We start from the raw sequence: 22,369 nt of genomic DNA on the forward strand, positions 1-22,369 counted from the left end.
TTTCAAACTGACGAGTCGCGAATAAAAGATGACGCGAATAATAGTTGGTTTACAGTATTCTCCTTTTTAGTGTTTACATTTGGTGCCGTGACAGATGAAAGACCTGCCAGGGAAGAGCCTGGGTTGGTGTCTTCAGGGTGAAGACCTTAAAGGAGGACGGAATGTGGCAATCAAACAGGTCTGATCGCCAGCGGCCAGATAACTCTGTTGTTAGAGCACCTGACTAGTAATTTTGGGGGCCTATGTTTGAATCTGGTCCATCACATTCTTCTCCTTGCTGGTTACACCTCAAAGAAAAAAAAAAAGATACAGAATTCATTTTGATGACTTTTATTGGACAAAACAGAACCACGATTCTGTTTAAATCTATAGACTGTTAATAATTAAGTCATATATATCAATATATACTTCCATTAAATTATATTATCTACACTAACATACAAATATTTATGAGAAACAGCTATTTCCATTACGGTTTAAACCATATTCTGTATAATATATTTGGACATCATGTCCATATTTATCAAAAAGAGATGAACTGCTGCTCATTAATCAATGTTTACAAGTTTTAGATATCTGTGCACACTAACAACACAAACAATTTTCACAATATTCAAGTTCCACACAAATTACTATAATGTCTGCCTAGTCACTACGTTTACAATTCACATGTTACACAAAAGCTTTTTTCATAAAAAATGATACTTAAAAAAAAAACATAAAAGGGCACTTTTTATAAGTTAGATTTTATAAATTAAATATTGTTGATTCCACTTGTAATCAGCAATAGATTTTACATCATTCTCTGATCCAAAAGGACAGTCATTTTAACCTGAGACAAATCGTGAAAGTCAGTAAAGCACTATCAAGAATAAAAAAATAATAATACTTCAGCCAAACATTTCACCCCCACTCACCCAATTATTGTACATAAGAGAAAAAAAATCAGGGTCTTTCATATTCACTCTATCAGACCACAAAGCAATTATTTTAAGGACAGATGATACAAACTTTTTTTCAAAAATCATGAAAATAAGAAAAGTCATTTGTATATAAATAAAATGAATAACTTAAAACCATAAAGATTTTAATATCACAATAATGTCCTATAAAAGTGATGAAACGTTGGATAGATTTATAGGGATTACTGCAGAAAGGAAGGCAGAATTTGGAACTTCATAAAAAGTTGACAATTTCTTAATATTTTAGAAATGTGATATTTGTATCATTTATAACCAAAATAAGCCCAAAAATATATATCAATCCAGACATCAATTTTTGTTTGTTTGTTTGTATTATCTGTCCTTTAAAGAGTAACATGAATATATTGCCCTACATTTTGTATATTAAATAAATTTTCTAAAATAATAAAATTTTAATCGGGGAATGTTGATATTATAGTGTATCACAAATGGATTTCAGCATTAGAGTTCTTTTTACATAATAATGGAGAAGAAATTTTATCATCTTAAATAAAGAAATAATTTGTTGAACTTTAAACAGAATTTTTCTCAGAAAACATGAGACAAAATAGCAAAAGGGGAAAAAAAGCAGATTTAAAAAAATAGTACCTATATGCAGCTTAGCACTTTGTTAAGAATATCATAGCATATTGCTTACAGCATTCTGAAATCACAGAACTATAAAGTGATTTAAATAAACTGGCATAATCAGCAGGTAGGCTGATGTAAAAAAAAAAAAAAGTTTACATTTCCCTGAGAATGGTCAATAAACATGGGAATTCTGAACTCATTAATAAAATAATATGAATACTATATACAAAATATTCTATGTACATATTATTTTAAGATAATTATTGTAAAATCCATTCATTATGTCTTAAAAATTGATTATTTAGATAACATTTCATTTACATGTACAAGGCTTTTCAACTGTTGCCCAAAATAAAATCACAGACTTAAGACTGAAGCAAAAATGTAAAAAAAAAAACAATTAATAAACTTAACAAAAATTCTACTTCTAAACAAACAAGATAAAATAGAAAAATTGCCAAAAGGTGCACTTTTCTCTTACATTTGAAGAAATCACTGTTGGAATTCTTTAAACCAATTTTCACATAAGATCCATTCATGAAAATAAATAAATATAAATATTTTAATATTTTCAACACTTAAAAAGCAAGCAAAAATTCAGAAGTTAAATGCACTAATCTGAAAAATTTTCAAGAGAAAAAAAAAACATCAGTACAGAACAACTTCAATTGCAACACCTCAATATAAAATAACAAAAAATAAGAACATGCAGCATTACTTTGTATCAGCAGAAATATCAGTATATATTATCTATAAGTGATACCCTTAAATTTGGGTTACCGTAATCATCATAAACCCCTATACATCTTTTAGGATCTTTAATACAATATTAGGTGATACTCTACAAAATTGATATATGTATTGCATGTTTAATAAATCAAGTATAAAATTCACCTGCATTCAGTACACATGTATTCTTACTTTGTACATGCACAACAATACTGAATCTGCTGCCCTATATGAATTTGTATCTGTAATAAATACGATGTTGTTATCCTGAACAATATATCTGAAGGCTGAGAGCATAAATTTTTGCCACCTAATAGCACAAAAAACATCAAAATATATGTATATCCTTTAAAAAAAAACATTTAAGAAAACAGTTAATGAACACTTTTAGAGAAAATCGTTTTCTATCAAACATTTTTTTTTTCCTTGCAATAAATGGAGGTGAAATTCCATTTAAGTAGATGAAAGGCTTTTTTTTGTTCAAAAAAATGTTCGTTTGTTCCTGCACTTATGAATATAAATAATAATTTCCAGCCAATTGTAATTCTACAGATCGTAAACAATTCAAACCCATCTCTGATAAGGACCAGTCACCATAGGCTGGGGATCAATCCATCTTGTGATGACCGAGTCTGTGGTCAGAGTGACAGCACTAGCTGCAGGTGCTTGCAGCATGTATTTGTACTGAGCAGCAGACGTCTTGGAAAAATCCACTTTTTTCTCTTTCTTTCCTTTCTTCTTCTCTCCTTCTTTCACACTATCCGGTACTAAATTATTAGTTTCCAAATGCATCTTCTCCAGACGTTTCTGTTTCAGCATCTCGCACTTCTTCTCGTGTTCATACCAGCCATGGTTCTTGTAGTTTAGATTTTTGTGCTGATAAAATACGAGACTGATTCTTGTAGGTTCATACCGATTTGGATTTCGTAAACCAGTGGTGGCATGTAATTCTCTTTTGGCCACTTCAAACAATACTGCTCCGTGCTGCAAAGCGATGGCCACTCCTCCTATCTCTGGATCACGGAAAGCATTTTCATTATATTCCATCTCGCATTTGACGACTGTAGGATCAAGAATTCTCATGTGGCTACCAGCAGTTTCTGCTTCTTTTACTTTGTCATCGAATGACTGCCGAAGTGACTCAGGTGAAACCTCTGTATCGTTGAACGCTTGTTCACAATTGCTGGAATGTTGTTGATTCAGAGTTTGATCTTTGCTGTAATTGTTTTGAGGTAGACTTGTGTTGCAGTAGGGCATCATAGATACAACGTCTGACAAGATGTCCAAAGGTGACTGACTTGATGGTGCATAAGTTGCAGATTCATGAATTGCTGCCTTGAGGTGTGATGTAGACCCTGAGGATGACAAGTCAAGAGGGGTTTCTGGCTGCTGCCTGGTGTTGGGGTCAAGGGTTTGAGGTGGAGGTTGACCTTGACCTTGATATGACTTCTCAGCACCATGGGGATGACCCTGAGTATTAATGGAGTCCGATGATAAATTAGTAGGTATCACAGATGGAGTTATACTGGCCATTTGGTTTCTGAGTTCATTTGAATGTAGAAAATTTGGGGGAGGGAATGTTCCAAACTTGTAGAAATAATTCCAAAAAGAATCATACATATTGGCAAAACCTGGCTCTTCAGATAGTTTCATCATATCTTCATAAGTTAAGAACTGTTTGTTTTCATTGAAAGAGAATTTACTAGGCAAAGAGGGACCCCTGTTTCCATCCTGAACACTATTCTGCTTTTGATCAGTGGGAGAAGAGGAAGATTTCTGGGCATTTTCTGGGTTTTTGAATGGTCTTCCTTTTTTGGCAGGCACTGAGCCTCCTTTCTTTCCCTTCTTTTTCTTGGGAGTTAAGGGCACAGCTCGCATTCTGGCTTCCATAGGATAATACTGAAGCACTTCCAGAGAACCATTCCTAGCTTTCTCAAATTGAGCTTCAGTGCTGCCATGTTCATCTGTCATATCCATCACGTGTAATGGTAGTGTATGAAGCTGTTCATCATCAGGCTTTCCAAGACCTCGATGTTTTGTAAGAGTCACAACCTACAAGGCAACAGAATTCTTGTACTGGACACTGAACGAAAATGACATTTATTTATCTACAATTCAACTTATGAGTGAATTTGTTAAAGAAAAATATTTCTAAGTCGCTTCTATTAAATTTTTATCTCTAATTTCAAATCAAAGCTTTCGCAGAAACAACTTCAGACTGAATTCAGATTTGGATAGTATACTTGGTATAGTTGGTAAAATTAGATACAGAAGTGAAATTTAAACAGCCAAACAAAAAAGAAGCTAGAGCAGAATCAAACCTACCACTGTACTCCCATTGTTCATGTTGTGCAGATCTTTGTGTGCATGAGCACAAAAATCAACACATGCTGTCACCCCAGAAAATGGCCGCCCTTCCTCGTGTCCAAGACGGCACATCTTAGCTGTGTCTTCAAACCTTGTCTGGAATATATACAGCAGAGGATGTTTACTTCGGAATAAAATATAATTATACAAGTTTCTTGCAATTGCTGTGTAAGACTAAGAAAGTCTTTCTAAGCATTCTCATTTACTTTTCTCCTTTAACAAACTACTGCAGTAGTGTAGATTCCTCATTTTCTGTGAATACTTATTATTCTGAATTGACTCAATGATGCCAAATCGTGAAAGTGTACTACTGATCTACAGTTTTTACCTGTTTTAGCACTATAAAAATAAGAGCAAGTTTCATTTTGCGAGCAAGCTTTTAGCAAAATTACAGGATTATTAATTCTTCAAGTATATTTAGGCTGCCCAAAGTTAATTTTATGTTTAATGTCACCCATGTATAGGTTTCAGAGAAATTGGAACTTGGAAAAACAAATTGGTATTTTTAAAAATTACATTCCATTTAGGTCTTACTTTTAGCAAAAAAAAAAAAAAAAAAAAACCCTGTTTTTTTGGAGCTGTATAAAGTATATCTGAGATGAGTCTATCATTCATACTGACAGATTCACTGAACAATAAACCTTCAAGATCCACAAATATTTACAGTATTTTGATACATGTAATGAAAAAGGTGAAGATAATGAACATAATGAACAATGATCAATTTAAAAAAAAAATCTACAGACAATACACATCTGTGGACAGGGCATGAAACAGACCCTTGGAAATTCTACAGGTGGGATCAGGTGCCTAGGAGTAAATACTCATTTGTTTGAAATTTTTGTTTAATTTTTTTCTCCTTCCCTTGTAGGTTGTGAAGTTTTTAGATGACGTCAAACATAAATTTGATTTCTGCCAGCCTTAAGAATCTACAGTATAACTACTTTGGAATAACTCATCTATGATGCAGGTATCTAACATTTTTTAAATATGGAAACATCACTTACCTGGTTAGAATAAGCATCAGGGGCCATCTTTTTATACAGTGGACCCATCTTTGTCGCTAGGTCTTGTAGCTTCCCTTCAAGTTCAACTTCCTACAATAAATTTTTGTTTTGATTTTAAGAAATATCAAATTCCAAATCTAAAATCTGTCTTGAGAAAACCTCAAGTCAAAAGCCACCTAAATGTATTTCAATAATAAACAAGATGTGTTTGTGAAACACTGATGCCTCTGTTTGGCAACTCAAAGCCAAGGTTAAAGTTTTCAAAAGTAGGTCAAACTTCCACATCAAGGTCATGAGGCTAAAGTTGTTAACAAACGTATTAATTTCATGAAATTTTTTTTTTTAAATTGAAAACACAGTACAAATTAAAGTAATAGCTCTAGATATACTGAGTAAAAATATAATTATAAAGAATTAAAACAGACAAACAATTTTTTGGGCTAATCACAATATTAGTGAACCAATGACAGAGGTAAATGTATGAGCCAATGATATTTCTAATGGAAAAAAGATAATACACATCGATCATCCTTTTTTGTATATCTACCTTTGATGTATCTTTGAGCTTAAATTTCCTAGCCTCCCTGCTTCGAGCAAACTTGCAGCCATTGTAATACATACTCCATGAACATCCAAAGGAGAAAGAGGCTCCACGTCTAACCAGATCAATACCCTGACAGGCACAGGTTTTTCTGTTGATGAAGACAAAAAAAAGTAAAAAAAAAAAAAAGAAAAAAGAGAAAAAAATGAAATATTTCCATAATCTTACAACTGTCTCCACAGACCTAAAATATACATAGGCTTTATTTATGATGATAACTATTGCTTAACACAATAATATGAGAGACTAAGAACATAAATTTCTTATCGTAATTAATATGCTTTTCAAATTGGTGAAAATTGAACTTATTTTTTTAAAAACAGATTTACTTTTCACTTTACTATTGCTACTGAATATTTCATTATAACTATTGCCAACATATAGAATACTACAGAAAACATGGCTACTATATGCTTGGCCCCCTCAATAAAAACGTCTGAGGAATTTTTAATTTTTTTGCTTGTCAAGGAATTTTTGGTAGTGTTGATACACCCCCCCCCCCCCCCCCCCCCCCCCCGGATATTGCTTCCTATGGGCCTGAAACCATCATGAAGAAGGATTTAGGAAGGGTATAGTTATAGTGTTGTAAACAGAAGCTAACAAGCAATTGTTTCTTCATGGCATAAATGGACTGTTTCGTGATAATGTTGGTACTGCTCTTTTGCAGGCCAAACTTGTGCAGTTTGGTGAAATATGACATAGTAGCAATTGTTTAATAAACATCATTTAATTATCTGCCAAGAAAAACGTTATTAATTTGCCCTGCAAAAGAGCAGTACTGCAGTTACCATGGAGGGCTAATTAAAAGATTCTCTTAAGGTTTCAGATTTTTTTTTCATTAAAAAAAATTATTTTCCTTTCTGTCTAGCCCTTTCAATATTGATGCAAAGATTTCTGCAATTCATTGTTCTACATAGATTCTAAAATTAAATTTCTACACAGTAAGAATCACGCAATGTAAAAAATACGAGTAATTTCCTTGAGGAGAAGAAGAAATGTACTGCATTATGCATAAAAAGGGGAAAATTCAATTTAAATTATTTCTCTGCATGTAATGTAAAACACTTAAAAAAAAAAATATATGAACTCTTACATAGCTAATAAAATGGCACCCAGTTAATGGCAGTAATGGGAAATATACAGCCAGACCCAAACTCCTTTTTCTAAGTCAATAATGGCTTTACACCTTGGATTATCAAAGTGCCTAGAGCCAAATTAATTCATTTTAAAAGTACATCAATTTTTTTCCTGTTATCGCCCAGAAGTATAAATCATCGCATAGCATAATGTCCAGTCCATCAGGGCTAGAAATAATTATTTTTGTTTACTGGTGACTCGGGCTATCGCCTTAAATTTTTACTGGTCAGCATAGTACTTTCACTGTCCCACTGGGCCAGTAGTTTTTAAAAAGAATGGCCCTAAACCACAATAATAATAGTAATATTTTTTTTATATTGTGATACTTAGAATTACAACTTAACAAAACAGGAAACAGTAGAAGTTGGACACAAAACCCTGTGAAGTTAACTAGCCCTACTGTGAATAATCTTATTATGCATTAAAAAATGCTGACCCAAAGGGCACTTGCCCTCTGCAATGTACTAGCCCAGACTGAAAATTCATTGGCCCCAGACAAGCGGGCCATCAATTATTTCGAGCCCTGGTCCATGTTACACTTATAGAGCAATACCTTTCATTGGTACCACATCTTCTTTCTGTTTCGAAGCCGTTCGTAGGAAGTGATGTTCTGAGATACTGGTAGAGATCATCAGCGGTATTCTGGGGCACCCCTTCCCATGCTACTATGACAGTTATAATGCATGCTGTTTCACAGAAATGACCAGGCCTCTGTCTTACGACACACAAGTACTTTTCTTCTGCTCCAGATCGACGGATGATCTAAAAAAAAAAATCTTTCCTTGAAATCTAGTCAAAGACATTATTAAGAAAAAGTAGGACTTCTTGTAGAGAAAAATACAAATAAATATATTACAATATAAAACCAACTTCTGCTTTTTATGCCTCATTGACATGATGGCTGGGGCCCAGTATCTACTCATTTATTTTAATTAAGAATCCTTTAGAACTGATAAATTTAGGTTTTTTTTTTTTTTTAATTTCAATTACTGTTATAAATTGTTCAAAAACTACCCTTCAGTAATTCTTCCTTTATGGTCTAGCTTACAAAAGACACAGTCAACATTTCATAGACAGGAAATAATTCACTAAAAAAATTGATTTGTAGTGTGTATATTTCCTTCTTTTAATTAAATTCAAATTTAACAAACAACAAAGTAATTTTAGCCCTTACTCCTTATTTAAAGGAAATTTACAGACCTACCACAATGAATGAAATCAACCTTACCCATTTGGCTATGGGGCAGCCTTGTGAACTCTTGCCTTCTTTTCCAGTATAGCGGATCTTCTCTATACGAATACTTCTCCCCATCTCCCCAGTTCTAAAACAGTCAGAAAAATTGATTTACAAACATTGACAGGAATTGTCTCATAAATAAACATCTGTATTTTCTGATACATAACATTTTGGGGGGTTTAGTTTTAGTGCAACTAAACGATAATTAAAGAATAACATTTTGTCTATGTTTATCTCCAAACAAAATTTTACTAGATGCTGTCATAAATCAGCATAAATATATTCCTATTAGTGCAATCAAATATTTAAATTATTTAGACCATTTTACACTTGAATATGAAAATCTCCTTTTGACAACACAATACAGTCCTTGTATGTCAGAAATACAGTAAAACTTGTCTTATCTGGCGACCAGTGGTTCCAAAATTTTAGGCCGGATTAGACAACATCCGGATTGGAGAAAATTGAACCGTTATAGCAAGTTAAAAATTATATTATAAACAAAGAGTGGTAAATAAATACTTGATCAAATGTGTCATTTTTTACGTTTCACTTAAAAAAATCATCTATTTCCGTTTGTTTTGAACTCTTCAGAATTTCCATTTCTGTTTAAGTTTTTTATTCAGTATCGAAATATAATATCTCTTGGACATTTATCAAATTTGAAAACCGTTAAATGTTTAAAACACACCCCAAAACTTCATCGTAGCTGTAAATACTATTTAGTTAGGAACAGATTCCTAATATATTAATTTCTTTCTTTTAAAATCAATGTTTGAATATTTAGACACTGTATTTGTTAATTTCAAATGTTATACATGTAATGAATATTTAACCAAAATCTTATGTCGTTATGGTCGTTGTAAACTAGCGACACAAAGGGAAGTAATTCGAATTGCACGTCGTGCACGCAAAACGAAAGTAGAAAGAAGGTCATGAATAAGTCTCCAAGTTTTTGTACAGACATGCTACACGCAACCATCATTATCACTCATTCTTTTGAGAGTTTCCTCGCCTTACTTGAGCCATAATGATTTTTTTTAATCACGTTTGTTAAAATCTAAACTGTCGATTCAGGATAGATCATTAACGGAACAGTAATTACCCCACGCGAGACTTCTCTAATGACCAGCGGGCACAGGTAAAAATAAGTGGCCGGATTAGAGGAGATAATTTGTACTAATTATGAGCAGTTAGTTCTTTAAATAGCGGCCGGTTTACAGAATAGGCAAGATCCGGATTGAACAACATTTATTAAACATGAATTATAAAGAAAATTCAAGGGACTAAAATATTACGCCGGACTGAACAACATGCCGGAATGCACAACATCCGGATTCAACAAGTTTTACTGTACATAGCTATAAATGTTTTATATCCGACTACAGTTTATTTGGTAGCTTCTACCTAGAAATGCATTAAGACTTACAATAACAGGGAACAAAATCAAAACTTCTTAATTTTTTCAGTAAATATTATGATCCGCATTTATGTCCAAAGCAAATATTAAAATGATCAATGTGTAAACCCTTCTACGTCTATGTCCTTCTAATTGTCTTTTGATGACATGATTACAATTGGCATACAACGTCTACATTGTTACAAAAAGTACTAATTGTTGAACATGTTGAATGAACTAAAGTTGCTCAGAGGGAAGGGTGAACTATTTACTGATCCTTTTAATCCAGGAGTTTAGTCCATGTTTTTGTTTGTTTGTTTTAAATTAATTAAAAAAATAAACACCCAGTTCCTTAAAATCTATGCATAAAAAAATTAAGAACAGAAAAAAGTTTCAATCTAACTAGGTTGTTCATGGCTTTAACCAAGATATATATAAGATTCCAATGTTTTCACTTTTCCCTCTCATATCGAATAAAAAAAATGTTCATGTCAACTAGTCAAATTTTGTTGCTTTTTTTTTCAAACTTTCTTTACCTACTGAAATAACATCCATCATGGGCATTATATTTTGTATTTCTGATATGTGCAGATTTTTTTAATTAATGGCTTACAGACAAGGACTGCATAAAACATATATCTTGACAATTCTTATGAAATTCGTACCTCTTTTCCATGAGTTCCCTCACAGCTTGAATACTTCGCGCCGCTCCAAGATGTGTGTAAAAAGGACCCTCATTATCCTCTGTGGGAATATCTGGAAATAAAGAGAACTAAGTAATTAAAAAATTGAATGTTTTAACAAATTTTAAGTCAACCCTTCATAATTGGATCACAGGACTGATGTATTTGTTATTCTTTTAAGATTTATATGCTCTTTAAGCAATCATGGCAATTGATCAAACACTACTCCATTTATTAATGAACTTCTAGATTCTTCGTAGGAATGTTCCTTTATAAGATTGTTTTTTTTTAATACACCCCTAATTTATTACATTATTAGAGAAAAAAATTATTCTTCAAAACAAATTAGTTCATAAATACAAAGCAATTTACTGTTTGCTTTTTGTTTGAAAGTGTGTAATTTATACTTGCTATTATTTTGAAAATACATTCAATTCATATTCATAATGCTTATACCATTTTAATCACTACATTTTTCAAAATCCCATCATTTACAATTTATTCTATACCATTCACAGCATATTTTACACTTGCACCAAAAAAAGGACATGTGCACAACAGTTAAATCCTTTAGTACACAATCTTTAAGCAGTAAATAACTAGAAAACCATATATGAAACTTGACCTTTTAAAAAAAAGAAACATACTTCAAACACAAGTAGAGATGAATACTTACAATCTGGGCCCCTGCAGCTACACATCGGCATCTCAGATTTAATGTTTTTCCTGAGTCTATCCAAGTGCTCCTCATCCTCTGTCACCGTCCCTTTCAGCTTATTAATGTGTTCAGAGAGTAGATCCAGTTTGGCACTACCTTCGTCTTTGAGATCAGATTTTTGTAATTTTGTAGTAAACGTTGTTGACTCGTCGCATATTTCATTTTCACAAAAATTTTCCTTTTCTGAATCATGATTATCTAATTCGACCTTAATTTCATCACCTTGTTTTTCCTGATGTTCAGTTTTAAATATATTGGCCTTTGCTGCCTCGATTCTTGAGCGATTTTTGGGATCTGAGTGATTTGAGACATCTTCGTCGTCGTCCTCAAAGTCGTAAACATCCACTTCTGCTCCTGAACGCTTATTGAGACACTGAGGGGAGTTTCGGAATCCAAGTTTCTCACAATTCGTGCAGCAGTTTGGTGGAGTTTTACGACCCTCCATTTCCATAGAATTACCCATCAGTTTTTCAAGTTGAATTTCTTCAGCACTTTTCATAGGTATTTCTGATAAATTATTTACTTTGGTTTCACCCTTTGCTTTCGAAATGTCCACAGAATTTGAGCCATTTGTATCCTCTTTGGTCTTTTCTTGAGTGGAATGACTATGTATATTATTCAATTGCACATTTTTTGGTTCCTTAAAACTACATTCTCTTTGTATTGATTTCAAAATATTTTGCACTCTGTCTTCGATTTCATTCAGTGAGAGAGCATTAGTCTCGATAACTTTTTTGACATTTTTGGTTTTAATTAAATTACTTTTATCTACATGTCCATTCAATTTTTCTCCACTGTTTTTCACTTTCTTCTTTTTAGGAACTTGCCCATAATTATCTTCTAATTTACGTTTCAGCGACAACTCATCGGAGAAATTGTAGGGGTCATTTTTTGGAAGAGATGAGAGGGGAAAGGGCATGTTCAGATTGTTGGGCTTTGAAAAGGGAAAATTGCTAAATGGGGTCAGATTTGATTGTGTCGTTCTAGTCTGAGATACCGAGAATCCGAGAGGGGAGCTCTGAGATGGCAGAGCCGAAGAAAATGTTGCAATGAAATTTGCTGCTCCTGGTGGCTCCATGAGATACTGTTGAAATCCATTACTGTAATGCGGATTCACCAATGATTGATGATGTGAGAAAAATCCATTCGGGGGTGCTGCCATCATACGAGGTTTCTGAAAATTTATTAAAAAATATATTTTTATATCATTTTTCAAAATCCACCACTGACTTCAATTTTATAGTGAAGCACAATAGGATGAAAAATATTTATTCATCATTTATTACGATATTCAGAGCACCAGTCTTCCTCCTTGTGTAACGACCTACCACGCGTTACACTGTAAACACAACAAGCTATAAATAGAATAATTGGAAATCCCCTACATGGTGAACAACAACAAAACCACGTGCTGCACTACAACTTTCATCGAATGGAATTCAAACAATTACTTTAAGCAATTAATCAGAATTTTTTTTAAATGAAACAAAAAAACTTGTGCAATAACTGTTACAAAACAAATCTTATTTATATTTTCATGCAGTTTGAACTTTTTTTCATACACCGAGATACAATAGTAGCTTATTCGATACACTTGTATTTACAATCATTTGAATCAATCGCACAGTAATTCTAAGTTTTTAGTATGGCATTCTGTAAAAAATGGTGAAAATCAGTGTTAAAATTATTTTTAAAAACTGTGACACCTGATATTAATTAGAAAAGAGTACAATCAAGAGCAAAACCCCCTACCCACAATATATACTAGGCATGTTTATCATTGTGACACTGTAATACATAACAATACAGGAAATATCTTAATCTCCTTATAACTAAGTCTTAATTCTTACAACTAGACTTCTATAAACACACAGTTTATACTGCTAACATTAGTAAGTAAAACCATACACAAACCTGTCTATATGAAATTCACTCCTCATAACATATGAAATCTTGACATAATCTGCTGTTATTAATAGACTATGGGATATATCATTTTTGACCTGGATTATTCAGCAGTTTGATAACAGACTTGGAGAAATGCTTGACTGGTCAGCAATATATACCTGGTTAGATATATTTGATAACAGGTAATCCAACTTTTAAATTCCAGGTAAACTAGCCACACAAAGCCACAATCTACAGCACTGAGTGCTCTCAATATTGTCCAGAATTTAAACCCTTTTCTTTGTTCACTATTGAAAAAAAAAAACCCCAAATGAAATCGTTAAAGGAGAGGGAAGCAAATTATAAGCACAAACAGGTCACAGACTACATAAACACATTTTTTTAAACAGTAAAACCTCATTAATACAGCAAACCTTTGTCAATCTGTTTTCTAGCTTTCAGTGCAATGATGATTTTTTTTTTTTAAATCCATATAAGCACTTGGGAGTTAAAAATTTCTCAGTGCACTACTAGGAAAGATTAAGGTCACAGTAAAATAATCAATAATAAAATGTCACAAAGACAAAGTATTGATTGCTCTTCAGTTGAGGTATAATATAATGATAACCAATGGAAAAGCCTGACTCGACACACGTACACATGCACACACAGTCGGAATATTATGATTCACCATAGGATATCCTAATCACGCATGGTTGGCGAAGGACAAACAAGCCACAGAGATACAAAAAAAAAGAGATATATAAAATCCTACTCTGCATTTTCTGTACATCAAATTATTTATGCTGACATGTGCATATTGTTTTTTTTTTATTTCAATCCTCATGTAATGTCATTGATACACATTTTGAAGTGTATTACTGTTCAGCTATATTACAATAATTTACCTACTATAAAACAAAATCATATCCTTTGAAAAAAAAAAAGTCTTTCAATAAAATTTAAATCCTTTTTTACATAAGAAAGAAGAACTTATGTTAATTAAAATACTGATCAGCCTTTTATATAATTTCTTGCACAATAAATCTCAGTGATTGCCTTTAAATATACTTACATATGTAAACAATAAAAATCCTGGGCTACCATAACTATACACAAATCACAGGTATCCAAAATCCTTACTGTAGCATGAACATTCAACTATTTACACCAAGTGTATTTAAACACTTAACTTTAAACACTACCACAATCAACATCCATGAAAACTAATTAATGTGTTAATTGAAGTATACCTCAGAGGTACATATTCACAGCACTCATTGTCAATATTATATATACCTTGAAGGTATACAATCCAAAAGCAGGCTATAATTAGCATGTGATGCAGGTAATTAGGTCAATGTCCTGAGGAACTCGTAAACCACTGACAGAACCTCTCACTTAAAAGTACTGATCATAAATGAATTTTTTTTTTCACTCCCAAGCACCTGCTGTTCTCTACAGCATGCTTCTCTGATCTACGCTGCATGCTCCCGCAATTTAGGCTGCATGCTTCTGCAACTCGCCTTTTGAAAAAACGAATGCTGTTAATGAGGTGTCTGTCTGTCATATTATTCAATTCAGGAGTCTCGTAATTGACATCCACACATCTTTGAGCATTATACCACCCACAGCCTTCCCAGGCTTTCCCAATATTAGAAGGTCTTTTGAGTGCTATATCAGGTCACAGGGGCCAGACATCTTCTGCTGTGAAAGGCATTTAAAACATTTTGTCAAGAAAAAAAAAATTCTGCAGTCACAATCATACAAGTTATGCTACTGCTTAGAAATAAAAAAAAAAAGTGTATGTTACTTAAAGACTGCAGGGGAAGCATTATCTAGGTTAATTTGTTCCATCTTGTGTAAGCTATTCAAAATTGAATTAAATTAATGATGTCTCACCCCAAAATCTGAATGATTTTCCACCACATTCCAAACAATGTTTGAACAACTCACAAATGTAAGTCAATCAACAAACACGACATCCTGAAGTAGGTCTCTTCCTCACCACACAGACATAACAAATTGTACAAGAAAGTTTTAATTCTTCAAAGTCATTTCAAGAAATAAATATTCTATGATTCAGATAACACACTGGCTGTCTGCATCCTTTACCCCTTTTCAAACAAAAAAAAAATTGCTGGCTTGCACATTTTGCCCAGACTAAACAACCATGACACGTGTTTGCAAAAAAAAGGTTTGTTTTTATTAGAAAAGTGCAGTTATTCGGTTTTTTTATCCGACAAAATAAAAGATTTAAATCCACAATTCAAGGACAAACTTACGTTAATCTATTTGTGCGTCAGTCTACGATATAAATATGTGTCAGGAAAATCCCACACCAAAATAGCATCGAACCAGTGTTTATCAACAATACACAAGCATGGTCAACATTAACAAGGCAAGGCGATGGACATTATTCCTTTATAATGCAATTTTATTCATAAACCAACAGAAGTTTGCATATATATATTGCACTAGATTTTAATCACATTCCAGAAAATGTTAATTCAGATCTTTTGATTTTGTTATCTTTTTGGAAGAAATCATGCACTCTATACTGTAGCAATGCTTATCCTCCATAAATAAAACGAACAGAATGTATTATCATAATAGTACTGCAAAGTGTAGTTTTGGAATGGAATGCCTTGTCTAACAGCACATGGTATAGATATACACCTGACCTTCACCAAAATCTGTCTGCTCTTACAACCACTGAATGCCTCCAAAACTTCTACGGCCACTGAATATGACGGTTATTAACTCTTTCCTGACACTTTGGGGGAAAAAAATGGCTAAAGCCACAAATCGTTCTTGCTTTTCATTCATAAATCAGTTTGAAAAATGAGAGTTTTACTTTAATACTTTAGCCCTTTTATGTTCTTGTAAAAAGTTGACTACATGTGAACAATAAATGGTTCATCAAGACAGTCCAAAATTTGACTTCTTGAAATATGTGCTGCTGCTTAATATTCAAATAAAGAATTGATGTCTCATCATCTATCAGTTAATTAATTATCTGTCAGTTAATTAACAATTTATAGTTTTTTGATCCTGACTGTTTCTGTTCACCTCTCAGGATCTGGTATACAATAAGTACCATGACCAAAAGTTTTAATACTTTCAAAAATAAGAGACATTTCAATTTTTTGCACCTGTTCAATACATATCAGTAAATTATATTTCAATGATTAATAATGCATCTGTTAAGAATTCTTCATGAATAACTACTTGCTTATTCTTGTACAGAATATTTTGTAGGAGTACATAGGAAAATAAGAGACAAAGGAATTCACAAACATATTTTAAACATATTAGAGAAAATTTACCAAAAAATGTGAAAATACGATTACTGGGATCTATAACTTAATTAAGGAAATACACAGCATAGTTTTTAACTTTTTTTCTTGTTCCCTGTTTAATCGAAGAGTTCAATAAATGAAGGTTCTTTGTGCAACTTATATTATGCCTATGATGTCTTACACATCTGAAACAAATTTTGAGGAAATACAAGCTAAACTGTATGTCTGGTAATTTTTCTTTGAAAGCACAAAGATTTTTATCATCTTATATCTATTCAATTTCCCTGGTAATGTATGCTGATTTTTTTGTTTAAGAACATATCATGGAACTATGATTCAAAATTCAGACAAATCTTGAAAAATTATCAATAGGTAAGGTAAATTGTAGGGCATGATGCACATGACCTTAACCCTCCTATACCACACTTTATTTATATATCAAAATAATACTTTCCAACAACATGCAGTAATGCATCAATGTTCAATACATGTTTATTGCAAAACGATGCATTCCAAATCCAGAATCTTTCAACTTCCACAAAGTGCAAGCGTACTATGTAGAACCTCTGAAATGGCCATCTTATAAACACTTGAATGTTCTTGAAAAAAAATTATGACATAAGTCATATGGCCTCATTGTACTATCACAAGATCAGACTATTGTGACCGAGAATTTAAAAAGAGCTTATACAAAATAAACTTCCTGTTCAAAACAATTCTTCCCGTTCTTTTTACTATATAACTATTTCTATCCCATATTAACAGATCACAAAAGCCAAATTACAAGAAAACAGTTAGCTGGGTAACTATTATCAGTAGATTTCCCGTTACACCACCTATCACCATAGTAATAATGATTTCTATTGATCCACATGATGCTTTTAATCATTTATACACCTTTCATTCTGGTATGGCTAAGACAAACCCAGATGTATTGCCTAGAAGTTGTGGAATTTCTAAGAAAAACCACCACATGCTACATGCAGCAAGACAAAGTCTTTGTTCACCTGGAGACTTTTGTTCCTTTTTTTTTTTTTTTTTAACTGGCCCAGACAGTTTAGAGATAACACCCACCTAGAAAACTGCAGACAAGCTGTTCTATTTTTTACCTTGAAATGTCTAGACGTGTTATTATTTTCTGTATGCATTTATAATTAATTAATTCAAACACAGTGAAGCAAAGAACTATTTTTTTCTAAATTAGAATTCAATAACAAAAGAAAGAACAGATACTCTATTTGAACTCAATGTACATTAAAATATGTTGCTGCTGTGCACTTTCTTCATAAGAAATTTAAACATCAGTGATCAACATTTTGATCAATAGGTATGGGAATATGATAAAACCGGATACTTTTTAATTTTTATGTAAATAATGTTTTGATGTACAGAATTTTTTATTTAATAAGATTTGGATGAAGTAGCATTGACCTACATGCTCAGTGCACTTAAGCCACATATCTCATTGCCATCTAGCTTTCACATTTAATATAAAAATTCCTCTTCTTATAGAAACGTCTGGCTTAAATTTAAAGCAGACAAGTTCAAACCTTTATCAATGCACAGATATTACTTTTTAGTTGGAAGTTTTATGTTCGTGCATTATGTTTAACCATGCACACTATACAGTTATCGCTTTAATATACCAATTTATATCTTTAAATGGAATCCAACTCATTAAATGGAAACCAACTCATAAAATAAAATCATCCATTGCCACTTTACTTTTCACCAAGGATGACAAAGTTTGGAAATTTGCAGTAAATGATGAGTTTTAGAGCACAAAGCAATCATAAGATGTTAAAATATTTTCCGTTATATAATGAACACATATTTTGCTTTGTCAAAATTATTGAAAGAAGTAGGTAGTGAAAGGTCTGTGCAATCAAGAAGCAGCATTATTCGTGGTTATATAATTATTTATACAATCTCCAACACTGATATTTCAAATACCAGGGAAGTATCAAGTGATACTTTTTATCAACGAAACAAAGTTTAATCCCCAATAAAAAAAAAAAAAAACCTGCTTTTTTAGTACTTTTTCCTTGTACAATGGTTTTGAGGAGTTTTATTCCTTCAGTTTTTTCAAAGTCAAGCCCATAATAAAAAACAAAAACTAAATACAACCAATAGTTACCTCTAAACTGTTCTTCATGCCAGGAGATCTACACCATTCTTTTGATTGACCAGTTCCTTGCTGCTGGTTGTTACTTTGACTCAAGAGCCTGTCCATTTCTGCCTCTTCCAGTTTCTTCATTTTACTAGGTGTAACCCAGCTTGGGTCCTTTAAAGCTTGCTCCATCCCCTGGGGTATGCCATACTGAGCCCAATACGAGCCTTCTATACTACAATCCAGTCCCTGCTTCTCACGGTTCCCAGCCCAGCCCTCCATTCAAAACTAATTCATCTAAAACAAACCATACATTTATAAATGAACTCGTAGTATACAGTCAATAAATTCCATGGTTATTGCAGACATTTTGCGATAAAGTATTTTTTTTACTTCCATAAAAATCCAAGAGTAATCACAAAAAAAATTTCAGCCTTATTAGTGCCTTGGGGTTAAGGTTTTTTTAGATTGATGACAGCATGCATTGATCTTAAGACAGTACACAGAACCTTGATATTTTTCAGGGTACTAGGGTCAATGACTTGCAGAGAACACTTGAGGGCCTAGAGCTACAGTTGGAAACTCTGTGTGAAACTGAGTTGGAAACTAGAGAAAATACTCTCAAAGACAACAACATATCATAACAAAAATCAGAGCTCTGGAAAATACAGAGACAATTATAATAGGAAACAATTTCATTAGCATTTTGTGGAAATTTTGAATGAAATGAAGAAAATGGAAATAAAGTGCATCCTGGTTGTCTTTATGGTATAGGGGATCGGTGGACCTTGGGAAAGGATAACATTATATACATGTTAGATTCCAAGACAAATCTTCATATTGTCATGGAGCCAGCAGAAAAGAATTAACAGAATGAATTAAGACAAATTATCCTATCCTATATGATGGAAGACAATTTCTGAGAATCCACAAATTAAAACTGCATTGTATTTAATATACCTGTAAATGTGAAATATACAAATTGGAAATCTTTTGCAAAGAGTATTTCCCTTACCACCATAATCATCACACGTTTAAATTACACAAAACACGTATATTACTAATCAATTACCACAATTCAAATGAGAAAATGCAATTTTTCTTAACTGTCATGAAATCTCCCAATTAAAATCTGAAAATTTTAAACCAGTGTCATGCCAACAGTAATAATCCAATTTTCAAATAAAACTCCACACCTCTGGATAACTATATATCTTTTGAGGGCACACTTTTATAAAGATCATTGCCCCCCTTTCACACTGTCTCGTCGGATGACATGCACTTAGTATTGTTCTGCAGTGCATATACAACAAAGAGTGGCAGGTGTTTGTGACTGAATTGTCTAGTCTCATCTCATCACTTGACTGAGCAGACTTTATTCCTTGAGGTTGTGTTGTCATTTTTTTTAAAATAGATACAGAAGCAGTCATTAATCTTAGGAACAACCCCTGCACTTATTCTCCCTCTTCCCAAACCAAAATAAACATGACAATCTGATTTGTGAAGATTTTTTTCTCTTGAATTAATATTTTATTTCATTAAAGTGGATGTAAACTATCAAAGTTTGGTTGTGAAAGAGAGACAAAAAAAATAGTGATATTGTGCTTCATCATTAAATTTAAGAGATGAATTTAATTTTTGAGAATTTCATGCCAGGACATGAACTACGACACTTCACGCCGGCATATTTCATGAAGCGCATTAGCGCTTCATGATAAATATGCAAGTGTGAAGCGTTGTAGTTCATGTACCTCAAGAATTCTCAAAAATTAAATTCATATCTTATATTCACATTATATTTCTTATGACTTGCCACCTATTTTTATTCATTCAACAATCATTTTGGAGAAAAAAGTTTGCACTATTTTTTTTTACTTCAATCACATCACAATGAAAATATTCTTACTCATCCCACGGTAGTTCTTGAGAACATGAACTTTTACTAATTTGCAAAGAATCTTAAGGAAAAATATTTGAAAATGTAAATATTTACAAAACAATTAATATATGATACATGAACATCTTTCAATGCCCTAGTAAGAATGCATTCCTGTTTAGAAAATTTATTTTCTTCTATAAATACTTTATCTATGTAAAGGATGTACAATGCTTAAGTGACACACATAACTTTTTCTTAAATCTTTTGGATATACATTTGAAATATCTATTATACATTCAGTTAACAACAATTTCCTTCAATGGCTATTCTGCATCATTAGTACTCCATACCTGTACCTGCATTTGCCATTGTTTTTATTTTAACTTTATCAATGATAAATTATCATAAACAATTTTCATCAACAACGGTGGTGCATGTGAATATATATAAATTTTGCTAATCTGAATGCCTTTGCATTTAGTCCTGCTCATTTTTATTCTTTTCAAACATTTCTTTGGTTTGCATTCCACTTTCACTGAAATGACTTTGGAATATGTACAAAGTCAATATTAGCCTCAAATGGCTCAATAAGCACCCTCTAGTTTGTTAGATTTTCCATGTCAGTATATGCATGCAAATAAAATGATCTACTGCACTTTTCATACAGCTAAAAAACTTTCTCCATGTGTTATTTACCAAATGATTCCCAAATGGAGGTGGTTTAAATACTGGACTGAAAGTACCTGTGTATAGTCTTAATAGGATGTGATTGTTCACAAATTATTACAGTATTTACCAAGACAAATATTCACAAAATCCTTGGATGAGGGGATAACGTTAAAGATAAAAATAAAATATTGGAATACCTCGGGAAATGTGTAAACAAGCGTCTATACGGTGAGATAATAATATTACCAGTACTGTGATGTGTATTTCATACACACGTAATTCGACGTGCACATGTTATTTCAATTATATATTGAGCTACTGTACGTAATTATAGTCCACTTTAAGAATATACTCGTGAAAACAACTGTCCTCTAGTTATCGTCGATGATTTGTATAGATCGATCAATTTACTAGCACTGCAATGAACAATAAAGTCAACAAAACTAGGCCTCAGTCAGGCGTGCAATCTGTAACGAATATACCGTTACCGACTGAACGGTTTCTCATTGTATACAATTATTGTACTGTAGTTTAAATGGTACTTGGAAAACAGTTGCTTTTACTTATATCTAAACAAACCCTAGCCGATCTACAAAAAATCGGTCGTAAAACGCATCCTACAACACGCTTTATTGACAAGAGGTCATCCATATTGGAAGGCCGTGCACGTACTATTTCGCGGGGTTTTTCATGCTCCGTAACGCGCACCTGTTAAAATTTGAGACAAAATATGGATCCTTAATTATGGTGCACGATACAAAACAATTATGTTTTCTCACCTGCATTGAAATAACCCTTATTACATAGGCGCTCCCCTCTCCCACCTAGCTCTCTCGGCTCGTATGCAAATCAGGCCAATACAGACAAGTCACGTGATTGACGTATATTGTGATCGAGACTGAAATATTTGACATTACTTGAAACGTGATCAAACATATCGTTATGATCTGGTGGAGCATGAAAAATGTAATATAAAACATTAAACAATATTGCAATGTACCTTGGATAGCTTAAATACAGTTGTCAGGATCTCTTGTAAAACAAATACAAAAAGGTCATTTCTAAACCGTGGGAAAAGTCACATCAGCAAT

The 22,369-nt window shown here is 32.7% G+C and overlaps 1 protein-coding gene across 2 annotated transcripts; it reads right to left on the reverse strand.

Moving 5' to 3' along the window:
- Positions 1–314: 314 nt before the first annotated feature.
- On the reverse strand, positions 315–22,150 carry LOC133190386 (methylcytosine dioxygenase tet3-B-like). 2 transcript variants are annotated; one of them, XM_061325990.1, is made up of 10 exons: positions 22,058–22,150; positions 18,758–19,027; positions 11,390–12,605; positions 10,696–10,786; positions 8,623–8,716; positions 7,948–8,156; positions 6,204–6,348; positions 5,657–5,746; positions 4,608–4,745; positions 315–4,334 (listed from the first exon to the last, which is right to left on the reverse strand). In XM_061325990.1, the coding sequence occupies exons 2-10, from the start codon at positions 19,010–19,012 to the stop codon at positions 2,847–2,849; spliced, it is 3,726 nt and encodes a 1,241-aa protein (XP_061181974.1). In that variant the 5' UTR covers positions 19,013–19,027; positions 22,058–22,150; the 3' UTR covers positions 315–2,846. The 2 variants fall into 2 exon arrangements, with proteins under 2 accessions (XP_061181974.1, XP_061181975.1); XM_061325991.1 differs by lacking the exons at positions 18,758–19,027; positions 22,058–22,150 and adding an exon at positions 13,498–13,532.
- Between the last annotated feature and the right edge of the window lie 219 nt (positions 22,151–22,369).

This window comes from Saccostrea echinata, unplaced genomic scaffold (assembly GCF_033153115.1).
Source record: "Saccostrea echinata isolate AGI-Se365-2 ecotype Australia unplaced genomic scaffold, CSIRO_AGI_Sech_v1 ptg000022l, whole genome shotgun sequence".
NCBI classification, from domain to species: Eukaryota; Metazoa; Mollusca; class Bivalvia; order Ostreida; family Ostreidae; genus Saccostrea; species Saccostrea echinata.

Bases quoted from the DNA above. Each gene is read 5' to 3' on its own strand.
- LOC133190386 (XM_061325990.1), bottom strand. From the start codon at position 19,012: ATGGAGGGCTGGGCTGGGAACCGTGAGAAGCAGGGACTGGATTGTAGT. The intron at 10,787-11,389 runs GTAAGTATTCAT...CTTTATTTCCAG, and splicing joins TAGCTGCAGGGGCCCAGATT to ATATTCCCACAGAGGATAAT. The intron at 8,157-8,622 runs GTAAGGTTGATT...TTTTTTTTTTAG, and splicing joins GCTGCCCCATAGCCAAATGG to ATCATCCGTCGATCTGGAGC.